Source organism: Podarcis gaigeae (assembly GCF_964106915.1).
Source record: "Podarcis gaigeae genome assembly, chromosome: 14".
NCBI classification, from domain to species: Eukaryota; Metazoa; Chordata; class Lepidosauria; order Squamata; family Lacertidae; genus Podarcis; species Podarcis gaigeae.
In genome coordinates, this window is record NC_139690.1 from 10,656,499 (window position 1) to 10,679,046 (window position 22,548).

At 41.7% G+C, this 22,548-nt stretch overlaps 1 protein-coding gene across 3 annotated transcripts; it reads right to left on the bottom strand.

The window, feature by feature from the left end:
* Positions 1-679: 679 nt before the first annotated feature.
* Positions 680-22,309, bottom strand: PKM (pyruvate kinase M1/2). Of its 3 annotated transcripts, none has more exons than XR_014557931.1 (11): positions 22,089-22,248; positions 16,642-16,802; positions 15,414-15,505; positions 11,940-12,071; positions 11,151-11,337; positions 10,605-10,875; positions 10,045-10,195; positions 8,757-8,909; positions 4,524-5,381; positions 2,445-2,626; positions 680-1,768 (listed from the first exon to the last, which is right to left on the bottom strand). XR_014557931.1 is itself a non-coding variant. In XM_083712722.1 (11 exons), exons 2-11 carry the CDS (start codon positions 16,781-16,783, stop codon positions 1,662-1,664), a joined length of 1,584 nt encoding a protein of 527 aa, XP_083568848.1. In that variant the 5' UTR covers positions 16,784-16,802; positions 22,089-22,309; the 3' UTR covers positions 680-1,661. The 3 variants fall into 3 exon arrangements, 2 of the variants coding, with proteins under 2 accessions (XP_083568848.1, XP_083568847.1); XM_083712722.1 differs by having other exon boundaries at positions 4,524-4,690; positions 22,089-22,309; XM_083712721.1 differs by having other exon boundaries at positions 5,215-5,381.
* Positions 22,310-22,548: the final 239 nt, after the last annotated feature.

Below are 22,548 nucleotides of genomic sequence, written 5' to 3' on the forward strand. Positions count from 1 at the left end.
AAGTTTTCCCCTCTCTCTCTCTCTCTCTCTCTCCCTCCCTCTCCCTCCCCCCTCTCTCTCTCCCTCCCCCTCCCCCCTCTCTCTCTCCCCCAGCAGCAACGGAGCTTGCCTGGAGGGGAGGGGCTTTCCCTGCTCTTTGTTCCGTTTCAGCAAACACAGCAACAGAGGCGGAAGGGCAGTAAGACCCTGAGGCAGAATGCAGGAAAGCAGCCGCTTCCTTTTTTCAGTTTTCCCTTGCCTGGCGATTTGAGATTTGCCTGATTTTTCGGCTCCAGGGACCACACATTCGCTCTATAACACGCACAGACATTTCCCCTTCCTTTTTAGGAGAAAAAATCTGCGTGTTATAGAGGGAAAAATACGGTAATCATGAGCAGCCAACCTGGGTCCCTTCATATGTTGAACTCCAAACCCTAGTCAGTATAGCCATCCTAGGATGGGAGTTGTCCAAACATGTGGAGGGCTACCTTTGCTGTAATGTGTATCTGTCACGAGGCCTTATAAGAAGCTATGATTCTCAGGCACCTTGGTGATAATCCAGATTAAAAGAATAGCAGCTATTTTTTCTAAACACCAGTGTTCCAGGGCATCAGGACATAATAGGCAAGTTGAAAAGAACCATTAAACCAGAAAAACAGAATACGCACCCATTAAACCAGAAAAACAGAATACGCACAGATAGGTATGTGAGCTCTGCTTTATTGATGTACAAAGTTGTACTCTACAACCCGATACACCTGTTACAGTAGGTAAATCATCCTGATTTATAGAGGATAGTGCTCAGGAAACACGACTCAACTTGAACACAAAACACAACACTGCAACAGGCGCACAAGCAGCTTGAGATGTGGGGAGTGCATCAGGTGAATTTTTTAATGCACTGCTCAGCCCTTTAAAGTTCCATACCCAAAATATGCCATTTTTAGTTTTTATATCAAACCTGAAGCAATCTGTACCTGAGTAGACTCTGGGAGCAAAAGAACCCTGTAGACACTCATTTCCATTGCTATTCTCTAGCTGTGCTGGCAATAAGATGCAGCAATCAATTTTTAAAACCAGGTTTTCTGGAACTTCAAGGGACAAGCATGTGATGTTTCTGTCACTACCTACTGGAGTGTACAGTTAAGATATCCAAGTGATTGTGTTGTAGAGTTCCGGTTACAGTGTACCAAAAACCCCTGTATACCCACAGGGACACAGCAAGACTAGAGATGTTACAGAAAGGAGAGCTATGTCGGTCTATGTAGATCCTAATCCGGAGTGTTTGCGTGGAGACCTGACAGTACAGAACTACAGAAAAGGGACTTGGCAGGTATTGCCACTGCATAAAATGCCTTACTAGCTGGATGAAGGTCCTCATGTTTCTTTGGACTCCAGAGAGCCGAAGAAGAAACACTGGGCAGCCCAAGTTGCCACGCTAGACAATTTTACGCTGGTTCCCAACAAATAAGGCAGGAGAGTTTGGGGAGGGGTTCTAATTATCAGAGAACTATTTCAAGTATTTCTAGACTTAGTCTCTCTTCCCCCAATTACTGCACTTGGTGGTTTTTGGCAGCCTCTATCCATTCTACAGGCAAAGACAATATTGCAAGCAATTTGCTGATCTAATGCAAGGGGAAGGTGGTGAGACAAAAGGAGGGTTGAGATTGCTGGGTCTGATTTTATGGAACTGGCACAACACGCATGGTGTTGGTATAGCCGGAACCAGGGCGCCATCCAGTAAGTACTATGACTAGATCACCAGTCTTGAAGAATCCACGAGCTTTACCTGGAAAGAAAAAGAAAGCAGTGAGAAAATGGGTCCTAAAACATATAAATTATAGAACTGCATAGCAATGGTTTTGGTAACACCTAACAACCCAAATTGGTTGTTAGTTATTCTGAAACTAGTTAAAGTTATAATAGCTTCAACTGTAGCCTAAAATCTCATGTAAAGGTAAAGGTAAAGGGACCCCTGACCATTAGGTCCAGTCGTGGACGACTGGGGTCGCACGCTCATCTCACTCTATAGGCAGAGGGAGCCGGCGTTTGTCCGCAGACAGCTTCCGCGTCATGTGGCCAGCATGACTAAGCCGCTTCTGGTGAACCAGAGCAGCACATGGAAACGCCGTTTAGCTTCCCGCCGGAGCGGTACCTATTTATCTACTTGCACTTTGATGTGCTTTCAAACTGCTAGGTTGGCAGGAGCTGGGACCGAGCAACGGGAGCTCACCCTGTCGCGGGGATTCGAACTGCCGACCTTCTGATCGGCAAGCCCTAGGCTCTGTGGTTTAACCCACAGTGCTACCCGCGTCCCTAAAATCTCATGTAAGATTGTTCTAATACACCAAACTGTCAAATATTGGTTCAAAACTCTGGGATATTTCCAGCTGCCAGATAAAATTACTGTATGATTTTTTAAAGCTTCCAGAGAGAGCAAAGGATACCAACATTTACTAACTTACCAACTTTCATGCCCACATTAACTCTGAGGTCAACATCCTCAGCCCAGGCATCATGGGTTGGCTCTTTGCACAGCACGGGGAAAATACCACGGTACAGATGGGCCTGGCGTGCGGCCTGAGCATTACGGGTCACAGCAATGATGGGAGCACGTGGGCGGTACCTTGACACCAGGTGAGCAGATCTACAAAGGAGAACATGTGGCAGGTTCAATTGTCATCTCAACTAGATCACTGGGATATGCTATTTCAGTGTGTACAATGAATCCAGGGTACAAAGGAGTCAAGGCAGCTTCCAAGCAGAGACTTAATATACCAACTTTTGATGTCTACATCACGCTAGTCTCCAGATTATATGGTATTATACTCCTCAAATTCTGGATATATGGAAATACCCCCAGACAATATTTAGCAAGTATAATCTAGCGCTGTAGCCTCCTGACAAATGCCGTTATAATAAAAGGATGCCTTTGCATTTTCAGCACAGTAAACAAACTCGTTAAGTCAGTAGCAAACAGGAAGCTCATTCAATTCTCCAGACATTTTAGCAAAAAAAAGTGCTTTGTTTGCTCCCTCCTGGGTGACAAAAGCAGCAGTGAAGAAGATACTTTATAAATTTTCTCAGTTCTTCTAAGAGCTCAGTGTGCTAAGAGATCATCATTTTGAACAGAACAGGGACCATGTAGTAAATGCTTGAAATAGGGAAGAAATGTAACTAAATCACACTACTCAGAAATGGAGTAAGAAGTACTATTGCTTTTACTTTTCTTTAGAAAGCTACCAAAAGGTTGTATCCCAAGATTTAAGATGTGTACATTATGGTTTCAGCAGGCCCCATATTCTCATTGCTGCACCATGACTAATAAATCTAAACAGAAAAACTGTCTTAGACCTTTTTCAGTTTGCTTTACAAACTATTTGATATTCACAAATGCAAACTTACAGTATTGGAAACCTTTAAGCTGCTCAAGGAGACCTAAGCAGTACTGTTAGAAGGAAAGTCTAATTTAGCTCTGGATTTTGTTTCAAGTTCAGATTTCTTCAGAAAGGTCAGGCATGAGGCTGGGAAGAACCCTTTACAAACAAGTAATAATATTAAGGGTACAGCTCAGAGCATGTCTGCACCATAGCTTAAAACTTCCACCCAATTTCAAGGAGAATCTGTGCAGAAATATCACTGCAGCACCATCTACAATGACCTATCACGGTGTGCACTTTGTTTCCCCTTACGCACCCTATAATTACAAGAACTAAATATATGAAACGTGCAAAGCAATGTCTCCCTTGAGCAACCTAGTGTTTCTGTGCAGTTGTTACTCCTTACGCAATTTGGCATGAGAACTCTGCACTGATCCTAGCTTCAATTAATGTAGATATTACTGGTCTGATAAATGGCCATGTACATTTACAATACAATTCCTCTATGTTGATAAACAAAACTGAACTCAAGGGAAAGTCTCATGCTGTCTGGTTCAGTTACAGAACATTCAGGCAGCCAGGCACTGAGGAACCTTATATTTAAAGGCAAAACAGAAGCTACTTAGTATTGCACAAAGCCTTTGATCTGCACGTTGACAAGACAACCGATTCAATATGTGTCAAAAATATAGAATTAGTGCCAAACCCACATTAATGGGGCATACATATATTTTCCCACCCATTTTCCTTTGTGCCAGAGAAATTCTAGTAGAGTAAGCCCACAACTTACAGGCTGGTTGGTTTTACATATAATTTGAGGTTTGCACTTTGGATTTTGTTCTTGTTTTTACAAACTTGTTTCAGTATTAACTGCTCTCGCAGTAGAGTGAATCTGGGTGTTGCTTTTAGTTTTTCCTATAAAAGTTATTTTAAATTAATTGCTTTAAGTTATCTTGAGCCTTCCTTTGGAAAGACAATATAAAAACGTTTAATGTGCAATTAACTACTCAGGTCCGGGTAAATCCAAGTAAGTAGCAATGTAACAGACACTCCTCCACACAGACAATGAAAAATACAGTATTTGATTGAGACAGATGTTCATGTTGTGTGTTACTTAAACACGTGAAGTCCATGTGACTTCTGCCAGAACCTTCCACCTCCTACCTTCCAGACTTGGTGAGTACGATAATGGCCCCACTGCAACACTTGAAGGAAGCTTCAACAGCGCCAACAGCGGCAGCTTCAGTGGGATCCCGATTCAGCGGGGCCAGCCGTCGGAGCTCTTCAAACAATTGCCTGTGAAAGATGGCTGCCTCTGCTTCGCGAGCAATCTATAAGAGCAACACGCGTTCGGAAGACAACATTCACATCTGTCATCACTAGCGGCATGAGTGAAGGTGGGGTCTGGACTTGGCAGAGTGCTTATAGCAGCAAACCCAAATGAGCATCTAGTAATGCGTTTGATGGGGAACTTCAGCCAAGAATACTGTTTGCGCACCATCAACAAAAGCAAAATTAGCACATGCTATTTGGACTGCACTCACTGGGCACACACATTTCCCTTCTGAAGACAACACCTGCCATGTCGCCCCCACTCCATTCTGCCAAAATCGTTACACTCATCCATGCGCAACTGCCAGTCACTCTTGCTCTGCTTCTACCTACCTCAAATCCTGCTTTGATAGAAAGATGAAGGCAGACTGATGGTTTGGTTTTGGAAGAATGCCGTATGAGGAACAGGTTTTATCAAGTATAGGTTTGAAGCAGCTGCTTGCTTTTAAAACCTCTAGCCACTGTAGAATGAATTATGAGTTACCTTACAAATCCTAGATGTGTACCTAACTCTGAACCCTACCTGCCAGACTCTGTCAAAACTATCACAGCTGGAGCTAAGCACTTAAAAGAGGCCTCCACAGCGCCTACAGCCATGGCATCAAGAGGGTCCCTGTTGTTAGCAGTGAGGCGGAAAAGTTCTTCAAACAGCTGGCGGTGATAGATTGCAGCCTCAGCCTCGCGAGCAATCTGTAGGCCAGAGTAAGAGGGAGGGAAGAAAAAAAGAGGAGCAACATAGAAAGGAAAGAAATTCACCAGAGTGATATGATAAAAGTTAATCTGCAAGGAGAGTTAATTGCTTATTTGTCAGTCATGCAAGATTAAAGGCAGGGTGGTGCAACTACCTGGTTTTCAATAATCACTAGAGCCATAATTTGGACATGATACAGGCCTAATGTAAGATAAGCACAGATTAGTGGTCATCAGGAAAAAGCCCTTAAGCATCCTGCCTCATAATTTAAACATGTTTCTTTATTCTGTCAAGCAGAGAAAGAAGACAGAAGCCCCCCGACTGTTAAGACCATGACTTCAAAGTTCTGCTTCTGCAGGTCTGAGCACTGTTAAGATTATAGAAGCAGAATCACTACATCAAATAACTGGGTCAAAGTTTATAATCCTCAGTTTTTGGTAGCTAATCCCTCTATGGTTTGACTCCAGGCAGCTTCATTCTTTTGCTGCACCACCCTACCCTTTAATTAGAAATAAAATCTCTCACATTTGGCAATACAAGTCTCATGTATAATCGAGTGTTAGCTGGAAGGCAACATGTAGGATAATTGCTAATGTCCAGGTTATTGGCTTATATGCTCCACACTGGGTTCAGATGGAACTTCTTGGGATTGAAAACTGAGTGTACAATCTTATGCACACTTACTCAGGAATACCACTGAATTCAATGTGCTTTCTACCAGCATATACTGGTTTACGCGTCATATTTCAGTAGAGGGGGCTACATGTGTCCTTACCAGCCAGAGACTTGCATAGCATTTTTAAAGCATGCAGACAGGTCTATGCAGAATTATTGCATCTAGACAGTCTAGATAAGATCAGATGGAGTTAAGAGCATGGCATATTAAGGATACTTTCCTAGGACCACCTGTGCAAGAAGTGCAGTTTATTCCCATTCAATCCCATTAGGCAGTATTAGGCATATTTTACAGAAGAGCAGTAGGTGAACGTGAAAGAAAGTACAAAGCCAGAGAACCCATCATTATTTAGATGACCAGAATCAACAGAATACTCAGTGTTGCATAGCTGCAGCATGTTACTTGGGATCTTATTCAGTGTGGCACAACAGTAAGCCCCTGGTTTTCATAGATGAAATGGTAAACCCAGGTCTTCAGCAGATGGAGGCTCACATGATTGAATGCTCTTCCATACGGAAGAAAAATTCATCCCACGTAGAAAACTGGCATGTTGGTGAAAATTGTTCTAGGTACAGTCCAGGAACAGGTTTACAACCCCATCTGTAAGAACTATATCTCAGACACATACCAAGCACTAAAAACAAGGAGCAACATGTCTTGAACAAGATTCTGGGTTAGCAGTTATGTTAAGTTATGTTAGATGCTTTGCACAACACAAAGCTGACTGATCTTTCTTTCCCCTCCTCTTATTTCCTATTTAAAGTATCGCTCATTTTTTCCCCCAGAAGGGCATCTATGTCAACATTTATATGTCCGACATAATGGGAATCAAGGAAGAAGTTTGTTTGCACTAAACTTTGATTTAAAATCCCCCAGAATACTTAAGAATGTCATTAGGGTAACATAAAAAGGCAAAACTGCTTTGAGAAGGCCAAGAACGACCCAATAGTAAGTCCATTTCAGCATGTACTAGCTGAATCTTGCATGGAACACTCTTACAACCTTGTTGTACATTTCTCAAATGAGGTTTAAAATCTAGCTTATAATTGGGAGGGGTTAAGTTTAGAATTATATGCATGTGCTCTTAAAAGTAAGGCATTCTTTACATCTATTAATTGCATTTATTAGTTTTTCAAGTAGCAGGGACAGGGTCTTGAACTTAACTTCTGATCTTTTCAATGTTCCAGGTTCAACTTCCAGGTATCCCATTTTTCTTAGCTACTTCAGAAGAATGCATCAAGAACTACTAAGTCAGCCAGGGATCCTGCATGCATTAATATGGTGGTGAGCTCCATTATGAAAATTAAAGAAGAACATTTGAACTCCACAGGAAAACCAGGTTTATCTAGGCATTTTGAAGACACTTTAATACGTAATTTTTGTAGCTGTTAAAGAGCACAGACGAAACCCCATTTTTTTCAGAAAGTCATGCTTCAAGCAAATAGCAAGGTATGAGTACAATGGCAAGATACCAAAGGGCAGTAAAGTCAACCCTTTCAATGAAAGGGAGTTCAAGATGGCTAGAAATCAGGCTGCATTACAACACAACCATGCTTATCTGCCACCAGCTCACAGGAACTGGTTCCCTCAACTGCTTGACAGTATGGACCAGGTTACATAAGGATGAGTCCAAGCAAAGAGGTAGTTAGCATACTATTATGTGAGAGTTGTTCGGAGTAAGCTAGCTAACCTGAACTGCAGCTCTCAAACTAGTAGGTTATCAAGGCTGTAATTCACAGCAGACCGTCAACACAATCAGTACTTTAATTCTGGCACGAAGTGCCATGTTGTCAATGAGAAACTGAAGAATTCCAAAAGCAGAGCAGAGAGTTTTCTGGCAGTTTAAACATGTAAAAAGTGTCAGTCATGCACTTAAAAAAAAATAAACGCTGTTCCAAGGGCACAACTGTTGTGCATAAAACAACTGTTCCAACCCCAAAGGTGAATTACAGAGTGTGAATCAGATGTTCTTTTCCCTTCAGGATGAGATTGGGAGTGGGCTTGGGCTCACACTCTTTCCCCCATGCCACTTACAGAACTTAAAATATAGACTGGTCCCCAATTCACAAGTTCTCTTACCTATGAGGAGTGAAACGGAGAACATACTCCAGGCCCACTCCTGATTTGTCTCGGCTTTGATTTAATATTTGTATTCTGCTTTTCCAACAACAAATGTTAAACTCAAAGCAGCTCACAACAATCACAGTAGCATTAAAAAAAAACAAGCATTGCAATCACTACAATATCTAACACAGCAGCATATAAATAAGTCAAACAACAAATTCATCAAAACAATACAATTCAATAATTGGAATCCCATATACAGTATCTGAAGTTGTCTCAAAATATAATATACACTAAGTTGGACAATTTCAGACACTTAAGGCTATAAAAACTAATCACTACAGTTCAGAATTTGTTCCACTTGCCTTTGCATAAAAAGTTTTATACTTGCAGCCAGTGCAAGAAAGTGCTTTGTGTTTCACTGCCATTAAAGAAGTCTATGGCAGCCTGAGGGACCTATGGCATATAGCAAGCTATAGTGAGAAAACAGCCACATCATTTATAACGCATTAAGCTAGCCACCAGACCTGGATGGTATTTGAGCAGATGGGAAATTGGGTAACAGGGAATAAGCTGTGCTAATATTTCTAGGTATACAGGTACTGTCTTTTAACACTGAATGGTTATCACTTACAAGATGCTGCATGCGGACAGCCTCCAGAGGATAGTCCCCTTTGGCAGTCTCTCCAGAAAGCATGATACAGTCAGCTCCATCCAGGACAGCGTTAGCGACATCACTCCCTTCTGCACGTGTTGGCCGTGGTTTCTTAATCATGCTCTCCAACATCTAATGAGACAAGGTGAAGTTAATAGGTTTCACTGCAAGATAATCATCTTATTTACATAAAATTTGAAATGCTTTGTTTCTGTACTGTTCATCAAGGCAGAATCCTTGGTAACCATGCCAACATTATAAAATCCAGAGGTTAAAGACATGTTAAGAAACTAAAAGTACTGTATTTTTTTGGGGGGGGGGAATAAAGAAAATAATTTTTATTTCCCCCCCAGGCGCGGGGGAAGCCTGAGATTCCCCCGACCCCAGCCCCCCTTCTCAGCGTGCCCCGGGCCTCAGGAAGCAGGCAGCTCTCCGCAAGCCTTGGGAGACCGGAGGGAACTCCCGCGGGCTCCCAAGGCTTGCGGATAGCTTCTTGAAGCCTGGAGAGTGAGAGGGGTCGGTACGCACCGATCCCTCTCGCTCTCCAGGCTTCAGCAATAGCCTGTATTCGCCCCATAGGACGCACACACATTTCCCCTTCATTTTTGGAGGGGGGAAAGTGCGTCCTATAGGACGAAAAATACGGTAACTGCAATCTTATTTGCACAATGAAGAACAAACTCCTTGAGACTTGCTTCCAATGAAAGCACCACAGGAACATGCTCTCTTGCTTGCAATTATTTCGGTATCCAAACTCACATTAGTTCCTAGTATTCATATACACTCTATAAAAGAACAATTTCTATGATGTTTAATCACAGAATGTTCTGTAACAAAAATGCAAACCTATCAAATCTCAATTCTGCTTGCTCAAAGACTTGTCAAAGTTATGTTTCCTAAACCACGTAATTAAGTTTTTTTCAACTAACTGGTACAAAACCAGCAGGGGAAAACAATGGTAAACTATGTAATTTATTTAGTACTTGTAACTACTCCAATTACTATAGCCTCCATTTTTAAACCATTTTTACAACTAGACTGTTGCAGTACCCGTAAGAATTCTGATTAAGATTTTCAAGAAGCTTTCTTCAAACAGTGTTGGATCCAATCAGAGATGTGGAATCGACCTCAGCATTTTAGACTAATATTTTCCATGTTTACTGATTGTGACAGAAGGTATCATTTAATAGCATAAAATAATTCAGGTTTCACATAGCCCATATGTGTAGGAAGGACAGGCCTTCAGAGTCAACTTTTCTTCGAGTACCTGAGTAGCACAGATGATTGGCTTGCCAGCCCTGTTGCATCGACCAATCATCATTTTCTGGGCAAGGAAGACTTTTTCAGCAGGAATCTCAATACCAAGATCACCACGGGCTACCATGATGCCATCACTAGCTTCCATGATCTCATCAAACCTGAAATGCACAAAAGACAAAATTATTTCTTGTGAAAGTGATACTGAATGCGGGTGCAAGGGTTCAGAGTCAAGCTGCTTATCTCCCTTATATGGAGTTTCCAGAATACTGTAGCACACCAAAACCACACATTGTCACAGATATCAAGAGAAAAAGTCACTGACAAGCCCACTTCCAGAGAATTATCTGCCACCTTGTATTTGAGCACACAAGGAGGATGCTTCTAAGCACTGAATTTCACAATCTGCATCCTTCACAGCGTACTGTCAACATTCAACAGCAAGTACAGAGCTGCTGGCCCATTAGGAGGTGCAACCTGGCATGCAGCTCACTTTTCAAGAAACATATCTAACTCCAAGGAAAGTCACGTGTCAAAATGGATTTGTTACAAATTTAATAACCAACTTACCTACGTACACCCTCATGGTTTTCTATCTTGCTAATGATCTTGATATTCTTTCCCTTTTCTCCCAGCACCTTCCTGACAGCATGAACATCGGCTGCCTTTCGGATGAAGGAAGCAAACACCATGTCTACATCCTGCTCCACACCAAATTTTAGATCCTGGATGTCCTTCTCAGAAACAGCAGGAAGGTCTACTGCAGCACCTGGCAGATTTACACCTTTCTTGCTGCCTAGTAGCCCACCATTTTCAACTTCAGTGATGACAAAATCAGCACCTGCACAGAGTTCCAAGAATCAGCATTATAACTCAAAATAAGCTCATTTCCACAATAATTATCCCCTTGTGTCCACAATAATTGTGCCCAATTTCTTTCCTAATCTGTCAAGATGCAGACACCTGGTTTCTTTGTATCAGTTTCTAATATGCTGAAAGCAATTACGTTTATGCAGTTTCTAAATACCACACTGTTATAGCAAGTAGCATCACCACATAAATATGTATTCCTATTTAAGGTATGGCCACAATAACAGGAATGCCTTCCAAACACACCTTTCTCCTTAACTTTCAGGGAAATGAGTCCATCATCCACATAGATCTTGCTGCCAATATCAACAACTTTGATGAGATTTTTGTAGTCCACCCAAAGTGTGTTCTCATCGCACTTCTCCATAAAGGCATTGTCCAGGGTCATTTTCAAAGTTGCACCTTTCTTAAGCTCCACTTCTGCTGTACCACTCTGGAAGGACAAACAATGTTTACTGGCATTGCCAGAGGATATCCCCTTCCTTCAGAATTAAGCCTCCTGACTGCTGCCAAGTCTAAATGCAACAAGTGCAGCAGAAAGGCTAACCCTACTAGGATAACCCTATAATTCCCTCAATTTTCAACGATAATCTCAGAACAAGTACTGAAACCAGGCATTGTACATCCGGAAGCGGAAACATGAAGCTAAAGGGCAGAAAACGATCCTCAATTAAATTTCCCTTCTTCCACCAAGACTTAGGTAGATTGAATGCCCTCTGGCAGATGACTCTTATTGGATTTGTGGGGAAGACTACATCCTGGCCTGATTTAGAATGAACAACTTTGTGTAGTAAATACAGTTGTGTTATGGTTTTAGATGGATCAGAAATGAACTGTTCTATTCTCCTTTGACTACCAGTGTTTGATTGGTACCCCTGACTACAGATCCTTGCATGGAGCAGCAGACTGCACAATACTATAAGAAACTGCAGCATTGTCATCTGGGAGTCTATTACTGGTGTTTATTGGAAGGGAGTGATCTTATCTGTTACAATGAGTAATAAGACAAAGAACAAAACAGTGTGACACACTTACCCCCTTGATGAGTCCAGTGCGAATTTCAGGTCCCTTAGTATCCAGTGCAACAGCAACAGGTCTGTACGAAATAGGATCAGAAGCAAAGCTCTCAGTAGCTTCTCGAACGTTCTTGATTGTTCCTGCATGGTACTAATACAGAAGATACAATGGTTACAGAACAGAAATAATCACTTACCTTGACACAGAGCTGGCTGCCTTAGGTCTGGCTAACTAGATGCAATGGACACTACAATTTGTTTTGCCTGGGCTCTGTCTAGAAGCTGGACAATTATATATATTCATTATTAATACATCCTATAACTTTTACTGCCATCTTGTCAAATATGATGAAGAACAGTTTCTAGCACAGGCAAATATGGCCTAAGACTTCCACATTTTATTTTGAAAACTTAACACAATATAGGAGATTCTCAACTTTTACAAGTGTTACATTCCAGGGATAGTGCATAAACCAAAACTGTATAGTCAAAACACATTGGATTTAAAGGCAGGTGGGAATGACAAAGTCTCTCCCCCTTTTCATTTTTTATCCTTAAGTTGCTAAGTGCTTAACGCTGAATGCACTCAAGTTAAAATGCAAGTTGTGAGTTACAAACTCTTGTTTCATCCATTGCTCAATGACAGCAATGTATCAGACAGACAGCCAACTGCAAATGAAGTTAGGTGTATGCTGGTCTATGACTGTAATAAAGATCTGACTGATTGTCTCATCTTCATCTAGCACCAGAATTATCAGTTCCACAGGGCTCTGCTAGAAAGAGCCTTCACCTCAAGTCAAAGTCAGATTAGCTGAATCCTCACTAACAGATAGGTTTCACTTCACAGATTAGCCTATGAAAACTGTTTGCTTATCTTGATCAAACAGCAATAGAAGACAGGCAAAGTTTGCAATCAAGGTTATGTAAACTTTTACTGTTACAGCTATTAAAAGAAGAAAGCAGCAATGTACCATGCCATGCCAAATATTAAGTTTCTGCAGGAAAAAACAGGAGAAGTGGCTAACTAGCTCATTTGATCACCATACAGAACAGCAGTTTAACTAATCAGCATTAACACAGGTTCAGAAATTAAGTACTGTAATTGCATTAATAGTGGGACATTAGGATCCCAGGTAAAACTTTAGTAAGAAGACAGTAGTGTGTTTGCTCCTGAACCCAGTTTTCAGCTACTACTGCCGAGTAGCTCTTTGGAAGCAAAGAGTTCAAGAGACTAGTTGCAGTTCAGCTACATATGGTCTTGCTTTTCACAGCAGCTTTTGATACCATCAACCATGGCATCCTCCACAACAGTCTCCATTGCTTGGGAGGCACTGTGTTAGCTGAAGGGCTGGTGTCAGAGAGCATTTGGTGATTGTTTCTGACTCCCAGACAGTAGTCCTGTGGGCTGCCACAGTGAACCATCTTGTTCCCAACATTCTTTAATATCTATATAAAGCAAGTGGGAACAGGATTAGGGGATTTGGAGCATGGTACCATCAATATGCTGGTGATAGCCAGCCTTATTTCTGTTAATAGGTGCTCAGATGAGGGAACTCCTTCCTCCACTTTTATTATTGGAGATCTAAGTGGCCTCCGTGGTTAGTAGTACTTTTTTGCAGCTTTAGGTCATGTGGCACCTACAACTGTTGCTGGAACAGGATAGCCTAGTTACAGTGCCACATGCACTGATAACCTCGAGGCTGGACTACTGCAATACACTCCAAGGTGGGGCTGCCTTCAAGGCTGGTATGGAAGCTGCATGGTACAAAATGCAGCAGCTAGATTACCAAGTGAAGCATCTTACCATGCACATATAACACCTGTGCTAGAGATTGAACTGATCATGACCCTGCTAGCAAGCAAAGTCTAAGGTTTTGTCATTAATTCATAAAACCCTAAACTACTTAAGACCAGGCAATCTGCAAGAACACCTTCTCCCATATAGACCTGCTCATTCACCAAGAACTTGAGAAGTGAACCTATTGGGTCAGTCTTGCAGAATTGTGAGGTGCAAGGCAGCCTTCTCCAAAGTGGCCCACTTTGTGAAATGATTCCCCCACTTAAGATATGGCACACACCTACTGTGGTGAGCTTCCACTGCCTGTTAAAAGCATACCCAATTTATTTTAAAATGAAGACTGGTATAGAAATTTAATAATACCACCAATAAGACTTATGTGCACATACTGCAGTAGTTAGTGTGTGCGAGCTTAAAAATGATCACTTGTAATTCATCACATACAGTAGTTTCTAAAATAATAAAACAGTCTAGGAGTGTTGATGTATTTTATGCACATTCAGCATGATGCCTTTTAAAGAAAAGACCAATAGAAGAGGCCAAAACATTTTTTTAGCTAACATAACTTTGCAAGCTGCTGCCCAGATTGCAGCTTGACCTTTCAAAGAGTTAAGAGCAGCCAGCCCAAAGGCATTCAGGTGGCCTTTAAGGAAAGTTGCAGTTGGGAATGGGAGCCTGAGAGCCTCCCATCCTGTAGCAATAGTGAGAAGGCTGCTTTATTTATAGAAGGGGGGTTGCCTTCTACTACAAGTTACTTGCAAGTCTTGTGACCTTAAGCACTCTGCTTTTAAAGTGCCAAAATCCTAACAACATAATTCTATTCCCAAATCTTACTTTGCAAGCCTTGCAGACATGCTGTATCTTACCTGACTGGCAACTCCATTTCAGTCATATCTAACTGGCTCCCTGCAGATCTCATAATTTTGCAGGGAAATAAGTAGAACATATACTAAAAAGTAATGCTGGTTAAATTTTCTTAATATAGGTACTGCTATAACCTTAATAAAGGAGCAGCAGCTTCAAATGACACTGTACCTGAGCAGACCCCATGAACCAGAGCATAGCAGTTTCATTTAACCACTCCTAACAGGAGGAGATGTTTGTGGCTACAAGGGTGAACATGTTTCAAGATCTTGTTTGGAAGTCAGGCATGCATCAGCAGTATCTGGTAACAGAGGAGTGACCTTTAACAGGTGAACTTTCAGTGAATACTGAAATGGACATGCTGTACTTGTAACAGGCATCTTTTTTTTTGAGATCCACAGCCTCTGACATTTGCTCTGTCTCCAAAGTCTGCACAGTGGCTGCATGGACACAGTTCTGTATTCAAGATGGCCACAATCTTCTTGGAGAAATTATTTGGTTAACTCACTTCATCATTTTGTTTTCCAGCTACATGCAGTTTTAACTGTTCATTTAAGGTTTGGACTACCACATTTATCTGAAAGTTGAAGACCAACAAGAAAATGTATTTTACCAGCCTTTTAACAAGGACTCAGTAGCACTTTTAGATATACAAACCTCTTAGCATCCATATTTGTTTGAATGCTTGGTTTAAAGTGTGTGTGTTTTTTAACAGCAGACTGGAGAAATGAGGCCTCAAGTCTTTAGCCCCAAGGTAAAACATAGGGTTGATCTAATGAGAACAGTTCTTTCTCAAGTGAGTGCAATATTTGCCCTCAAATCTGCTCTTACCTCATGGGTTCCATGAGAGAAGTTGAGACGAGCAACATTCATTCCAGATTTAATCATTTCTTTTAGCATTTCCACTGACCGAGAAGCCGGGCCTAGAGATTTGAAAATGAAGTTTCTTTAGCATATGCTAGTTAATAGTTACAAGTCTACGGGTGGTAGTCAACTAAGTCATACTTAGAGCAGATCCACTGAAATCATTGCTAACAGAGTATTAAAGTCCAGAGCTACTTAAGACTCTAAGATTCTACTACTCTACGCCTTTGTCTTCTTATCTGCAAAATAACTGTTTAAGCTATTATTAAACAATAATAGGCTAGAAATGTGCATTTAAGTCTTAAATACATTTTAAAAAATCTATGTTTAGCCTTCTAGCTAGTATAACATGAAGAGGGGCACACAGCCAAAATGAACAAGTTTATTGAGAAAGCCCCTCAACTAACTATTAAAATATTCACAGAAGCCATAAAATGTTTATTATTTGTTCTTTGCTCCCCTTGGCTCCTTTGGGAGGAAGAGTGGGATATAAATGTAATAAGTAAGTTGTCCACAGCATACAGGGTTTTGCTTCCTTAATCTTGTGCAGGGCAAAGGTGAGGCTGTTCAAACACAGCCAAGTACCTGACTAACTCCCATCTTCTAGTTTGCTACCTACATTCATTACTTTTTCACTTCTCACTAATACTGCTAGAAGAAATACACATAAATTATCTATCGGAAAATATGCTCGTTTTTATAGCAGCGGTTATTGTGGTTGTTGTTACTTGCCTTCCATACATATCTTGAGATTATGTACAAAATATCATAAAAACAACTAATATGAAGATCTATTTGTACAGTGGTACCTCAGGTTACAGATGCTTCAGGTTATGCAATTTTGGGTTGCGCACCCTAACCCTAACCCTAACCCAGAAGTACCATAACGTTTTACTTCCGGGTTTTCGGCGCTTGCACAGACACACTAAATCACGCTTTGCGCATGCGCAGAAGCGCCAAATCGCAACCCGCGCGTGCGTAGACGTGGTGCTGCAGGTTGAGAACGTGCTTCCCGCATGATTTGCAACCTGAGGTTCCACTGTATTTCAATATTTATCTGAAAGCTTCTTTCAAAACTTTACTCAGGTAGGCAATTGACTTAGCTGATATGTAGAGTAGGCTAGTAAAAACCGTAAGATGGCAGAGCAAATAGTGTTCAAATTTTATGTTAAATTTGTGATTGAACTCCACTTACCAATTGTGCAGATAATGCCAGTGTTTCTTGCAGTGATTGGGGGAGAGTCAATGTCCAGACGGCACAAGTGTTCCAGGAATGTGTCGGCCATGGCAGCATGTAACTGCTGGGTCTGGATGAAAGCATCGTGTTGTTTCGACATGGCTGCTGAGATTTGGTATCTAAAAGAAGAAATAAAGGAAATACATCTGATTGACCTTGCAGCAATCAATTGAACATGTTTCCCATTTAATACATTCCTGGGATGTAGCCATGCAGAAGAGATTCCTACATGATAGGTTGAAGCCCTTCATTGCAAATTGATTAACTCCAAGGGAAATATTTCAGCTCATGCTCAGATTGGCAAAAGAGAGAGACTGCCATGAAGGAACAGGCTGAGGTCTGTCCCAGCCAGCAAATCAACTTACTCCTATGCAGTTTTGAGTGTATATAAACCTCACATATGCACAGCATTGCATTAATGCGTGCTCAACCAAGGAGGGAGCAACTTGAGTGTTTGCTGCTCCTTATTCTAATAAAAGGGACACATTATTGCATACACTTATTTAACTAATGTTTAGGAACTGCCAACATATAATGGATTAATCTAAATAGAAGTTTAAAACTAACCCAGTAAACCTGAACTAAATAGACTTACACTTAATACTGCACTTTGGCAGCCAGCCTATATAAGTAACTTGCAACTTACACACATTTAACTTGTGTGCATAGCTAGCTAGCTAAAAAAAATAAGACAGGCATCCAGGAAAAAAGACCTACCACTGAACTCAATGTGTTTTGACTATACAAGATATTGGCTTCACATGCTATCCCTGGAACAAATGGTTGTCACTAGAAATGTGTTCTTAATATTGTGCTCAACAAGCTACAATGCAAGCACTTCTGATTTATACTAATTATTCTCAAAGAGTAAAACCTTTCCCCCTTTTTGTTGTATAGTTATTCGCAGCAGCTTTAGGTTATGTGCATTAGCTCCACCCTTTCTGGTTAGGACCTCTGTAGTACGTGCAGCTTCCCTCGTAGTCAGAGCTTTAACTCATCCGATTCAGATTCAGCTTATTGCAAGCATCATTCTCCCTTCTCATCCCTCACCTTCCCTTTGAATAAGCCAATTCTCAGAGGAAATACAAGCTCTAGCCTCAGTGAAGATGCTGACTCACTTTCAAATTAACAGAAGTATGCTGGGGGGGGGGGGGAGACAGGAAATAGCTGCTGCAGTGATGCAGACCATTGTCTTCCCAGCACAGGAAGATTCTTATGCAACCAGGTTCATATTTATACAACCTTTTGCAAATATCTATTTAAGTATTATTAAAATGGCACTCTTTCAGCTTAAGCTTGCCCCAACTCCTTACTAAATTAGTCTAGCTTAGCATTTTTCTTATGGGGTAAACTAACATCCAGAAACTATCATCTTGTTTCTGGGGAGGCCACCCCCTACTCAAATGACATCTCTTTGTAGGTCCGTAAAGACAGTTTCCCATTGCAGTGTTGTGCCAAAGTTTTTTGAAGCCCAATGTAAACAGTATTAAGAAACTTGGGACTCTTACTCTCCATTTACTGCCACATTTGGTACTGCTCCACTTTTTCAATACACGACACAAAACTAATGAGTTGTTTTTTACATTTTTTTTTCTTTTCACATCTTATTTTACCTTGTGCCCTTTTAATTTTATACTTTTAATTTTTCAATAAAGAAATATAAAAGTTTGCACCTTCCCATACATTAGTAAACATATGCTGGCCTAACTGCAAAACCATTATATAATATTTGGGGGGTAGAACAAGCATCCCTCTGAAAATTAGGAAGGTGGTCCCAGTACAGTATGTTTACTAAATCCAGACATTAAAGCAGTCATTTGTACAAGGAATGTAACATGCTGCCTATCAATTACAATGTATGTTACAATTAGACATAAGGTAACATTATAAAAACAATAAAGACTTTAACAGTAATCTCCTGAATCCACATTTTCTTTTCTTGCCAAGTAAAAGGAGACTATTGTTTTAAAGTGAACAGGATAATCAAATCAATGTATCCAAGAAATTTGACAGCTACGTATTGGGATTTGCCTGGACCTCAAAAAAATTATATGCCACTCCAGAGTTATATGTCACCCCAACTCATAATAGGGCTTTTAAGCACTCTTCATTATTGCAGACTGAGGTGACCCCCCCCCCCATCACGTCTATCACCTAATTTAGAGAATCTAATTCTTAAATTCTTATCTTATCACATTTTATCTACCAAAAACCTAGTGGAATAAGCAGTATATAAATGTTTCCTTATAATCTGTACAAGACAGTAGCCTGACTGTGTTAGCAGATTCCAATAGTTTTTGGAAATGTACCAATGCCAAAACACCAAACGCACACTTCAAGTTACCCCAAATATCATTTTAAATACTCTGATCCAACCAGGTTATCTGTAGTCTACAACTCTTAAGGTGATGGATTTCAATTTAGTGCAGATCAATTTTAAATGGAGGATCACATGGGCCCTCAACACAAAACAGAACAAATGAACAAGCAGGCAGGGCAATATAATCTAATATAACCTCACTAACAAAGAAAGGTTTATTTATGTGATAAGCTTTAAACCTAAGTATATTGTGAGCTGTTAGTGAGAACAGATAAGACTGGGATATCCCAGGGCAAGTGGTTTTAAACATTTTAGCCCCATGCTATTCTTTTTGCAAAAAGGTGGATCATCACTATTTTAAGAACACATGCACTATTCACTAAAATATGTCTTTATTTAAAATATGCCTTTATCTAATCTCTTTCAACTTCCAACATAATTTTTAAACTACCACTTTAGGATGTGCTGCTTTAATGGTCCTTCATTTTCAGAAAGGAAAGACTACTTTGCTGACCAAGTGAAATGAATGAATTTATTCCCAGTCAAAAGTGTAAGCCCTCAGCTAAATTTAGACACATTGGTTGTGCCCTCATTGGCTGCATCATTTGCCTGAAGCTTTCTTGCGCACAGACACAGTAGTGGTGATAGGCTGTTACTACAGTCTCATTCAAATCCTACGTGCTAGAAGTCACAGAATACTGCAGCAAGCCAACAGCATCATGGAAAAGCTGAGTTCTTAATATGTCTGATTAAACATCTATAAACATATTTGAATAAAACAATTATAAACATATATAAAGCTACTGTCATTAATTCTGTTCCCTGAAAAACTAAGCTGATTCCATATACGAGCTTTTCCAGTTTAAGTCATCTCCTGGTTGAAAAAATTTCCACCAACTGCATGTGTTCCAACTGTAAGATGACTCAGCTACAGAGATTTCATATAAATTATAGCCAAATAAAAGGGCTACGGCACCCTATTTTGCATGCCAAAGCTTCTCCCCTCTCAACAGTCTGCTTGTGGACATGTTTGTACATGATGGCAACAAATGTCAAGGGAAAGCTGCTACAGGTTAGACACAGGTTTGTACTACTGAAATAAATGGTTGTCCCCCTAGCTGTTTTATCTAAAAGTATTTCGAGCAGGCAGGCAGAATTGAAATAAGAAGCAACAACTTAAGCTAGTTACTTAAATTTCCATTAACTGTGCTAATCGCTCAGTCATTTCCTTCTTCCAGTAAATGGAAATTACATCACATCTGTAAAAAAGCCCTCGGGTTGAGCAGCTAGTAATGACTCCTCCCCTTCTAAATTTTCATGTCTCAGAAAAATGGGAAGCAATCTCATTTCACATCAAGATTTGGAGATACTGCTTCGAAGCACCACCAAACCTCTGCCTGAAGCATGGCTATTAAATGAATACCTGCTGTTAGTAGCCAGTTTGTGGACCCCTGTACAGAATACCATATAGAATACAATAAAGAACCTATTTCTGGTGTGGCAGCAGTACTGTGACTACTGGACAGCTTCCTAATCTGTTATGGTTCAGACAACCTTACCTATGTGAATCGGTTTCTCTACAACTTCTGTGCCTATTGAACAATTGTTTTCATTCAGTACTATTTATTGTTATTCTGAGAAATATTGATTACAAGCTGCAATTATTGATTCCCCACCAAACCAGTATGAAGGTGAAACTTGCTTCCAGATTTAAAAAAAACTGATATGCTATGGTTCCTTAGTTATGCCTCTTCCAAAAACCACCCCAGTATTGTCACAAAAGCAACAATAGGTGCAGGCAACCACACTGATGGAATCTCTTAGTATTTGTTCCTACTCCCGCAAGCGTGAAATGTTTGGCCTGCACAGAGCTGCTGCTGCAATAGCCAAGGTCACCCTAGAGAAACGCCTCATGGTAGACTGTGCTCCCAAGGAAGTCTTGCCTTCTCTGCACTCACTCTAAGGCATGCGGGAGTTAAAATACCACCTTAGGCAACTAGAGAAAAGCATCCTTACTCGAGAAGGTCAGAATAAGGCTGCAAATGCTACGCATGCTTTTTTTTATGAGTAAGCACCATGGGGTGTTGGTCCTTCTCAAGGGCTGATCCATTTTAAAACGCGGGTAACCCGGGTCCATTAATTTCAACGGACCTTTTCTGCATACAACTTAGGTTACAACCCACTGTGATTTAGCGGCATAAACCTGCGTGGTACTGGGGTTAGATCCGGGAGGAAAGCAAAGAAATAGCAAACTCTGATTGCCTTATCGGTGCGACCCGATAACGCTCATGAAACCAGGCCCTTGGCAATATGATAGCCCGGCCACAATTGGCATGCGGTGAAACTCGATACCTCCCGCTTCCACCAGCAGAGAGGGAGGCGGAGGGGACGGACGGGTGGAATCCGCGGCGCTCAAGGATGCGCAGAGGCGGCTTTCAGGGAGGAGGTGGAGAGAAAGAGAGAGCGTGGAAAAAGAACGAGGAAGTAAATCCAAAGGGGGTAGGAAGAGCGTGAAGATGGAGATGGAGGAAGCCATGATGGGCACCTCGAAAAGTGCGCTCCCGCCTGCGCAGCAACCCCCCCCCCACGTGCGTGCTTCCTGGCCCTCTCTTCTCCCCCCCCCTCCGCGTTTCTATGGAGACGGAAAGGGGGGCACTTTTGTGCCTCGCAAACCTCGGCGCCTCAGGAGCTCCCCCTCATTTCCTGGGGTTTCCTGCAGACAGTTAGGCCGCGTGCCAGGCCGTTACCTAACCGCCCTCAGCCCCGCGCCCTCAGGGGGTGTTTGAGGAGAATGATCCCCATACGCTCGCAAGCCCAATAAGGTTTTTATTTTTTGGGAAGGTGGAAGTATATATTATACGGCTTTAGGTTTTTTATTTAAAAAAAAAAACCACGTTAAATTGCCTTGAGTGAGGTAGCTCTAAAGATGGAGAATTATGTCGTAGGTGAATAAAAGGGGGGCAGAGAAAGAAGTGAGGCGCTGGGGAGAGGAGAGAGAGGAAGACTCTTCCTCACGCCTCTGCAGGAGCTACGTGCAGCGGCTGATGGATAACCCGCCCCGCCCTGCCCATCTCACCAGCCTTACCTGCCCGGCTATCAAACGTCAGTCACCTCGGAGAGTCTCGACCTCTCTGAGCAGCCGAGCTGCCGGTAACGGCGTTTAAGGTAGTTGTGGGCAAGGGCACATCACCGCCCCCAAGATCCTTCCGCCAGACGTCAGTCCTCCTTCGCCCTCCAATCCCGCGTAAAGATTCCGTAGTAGGCGGGACGACTGGACTTATTTTTTTCTCCGTTTGGCGGACTCATAAGATGCAGTGCAGCAGGAATCGGCAGACAAGAGAAAGTAACGGACCAATGGGGTAACGGCCAGCCGTCGGGCACGCGGGCCATGAATGACAACGGCAGCGGCCGCTTAAAGGGGACGTGATGAAGCGGCTCTTAAAGGGGACGTGATAAAGGCTCGCCGTGGGAGTTGCCTCCGAGGAAAAACACGAGCCGGATTGTCGTGCTGCAGCCCATCAGTTATATAGTTACTTCAGTTGCTG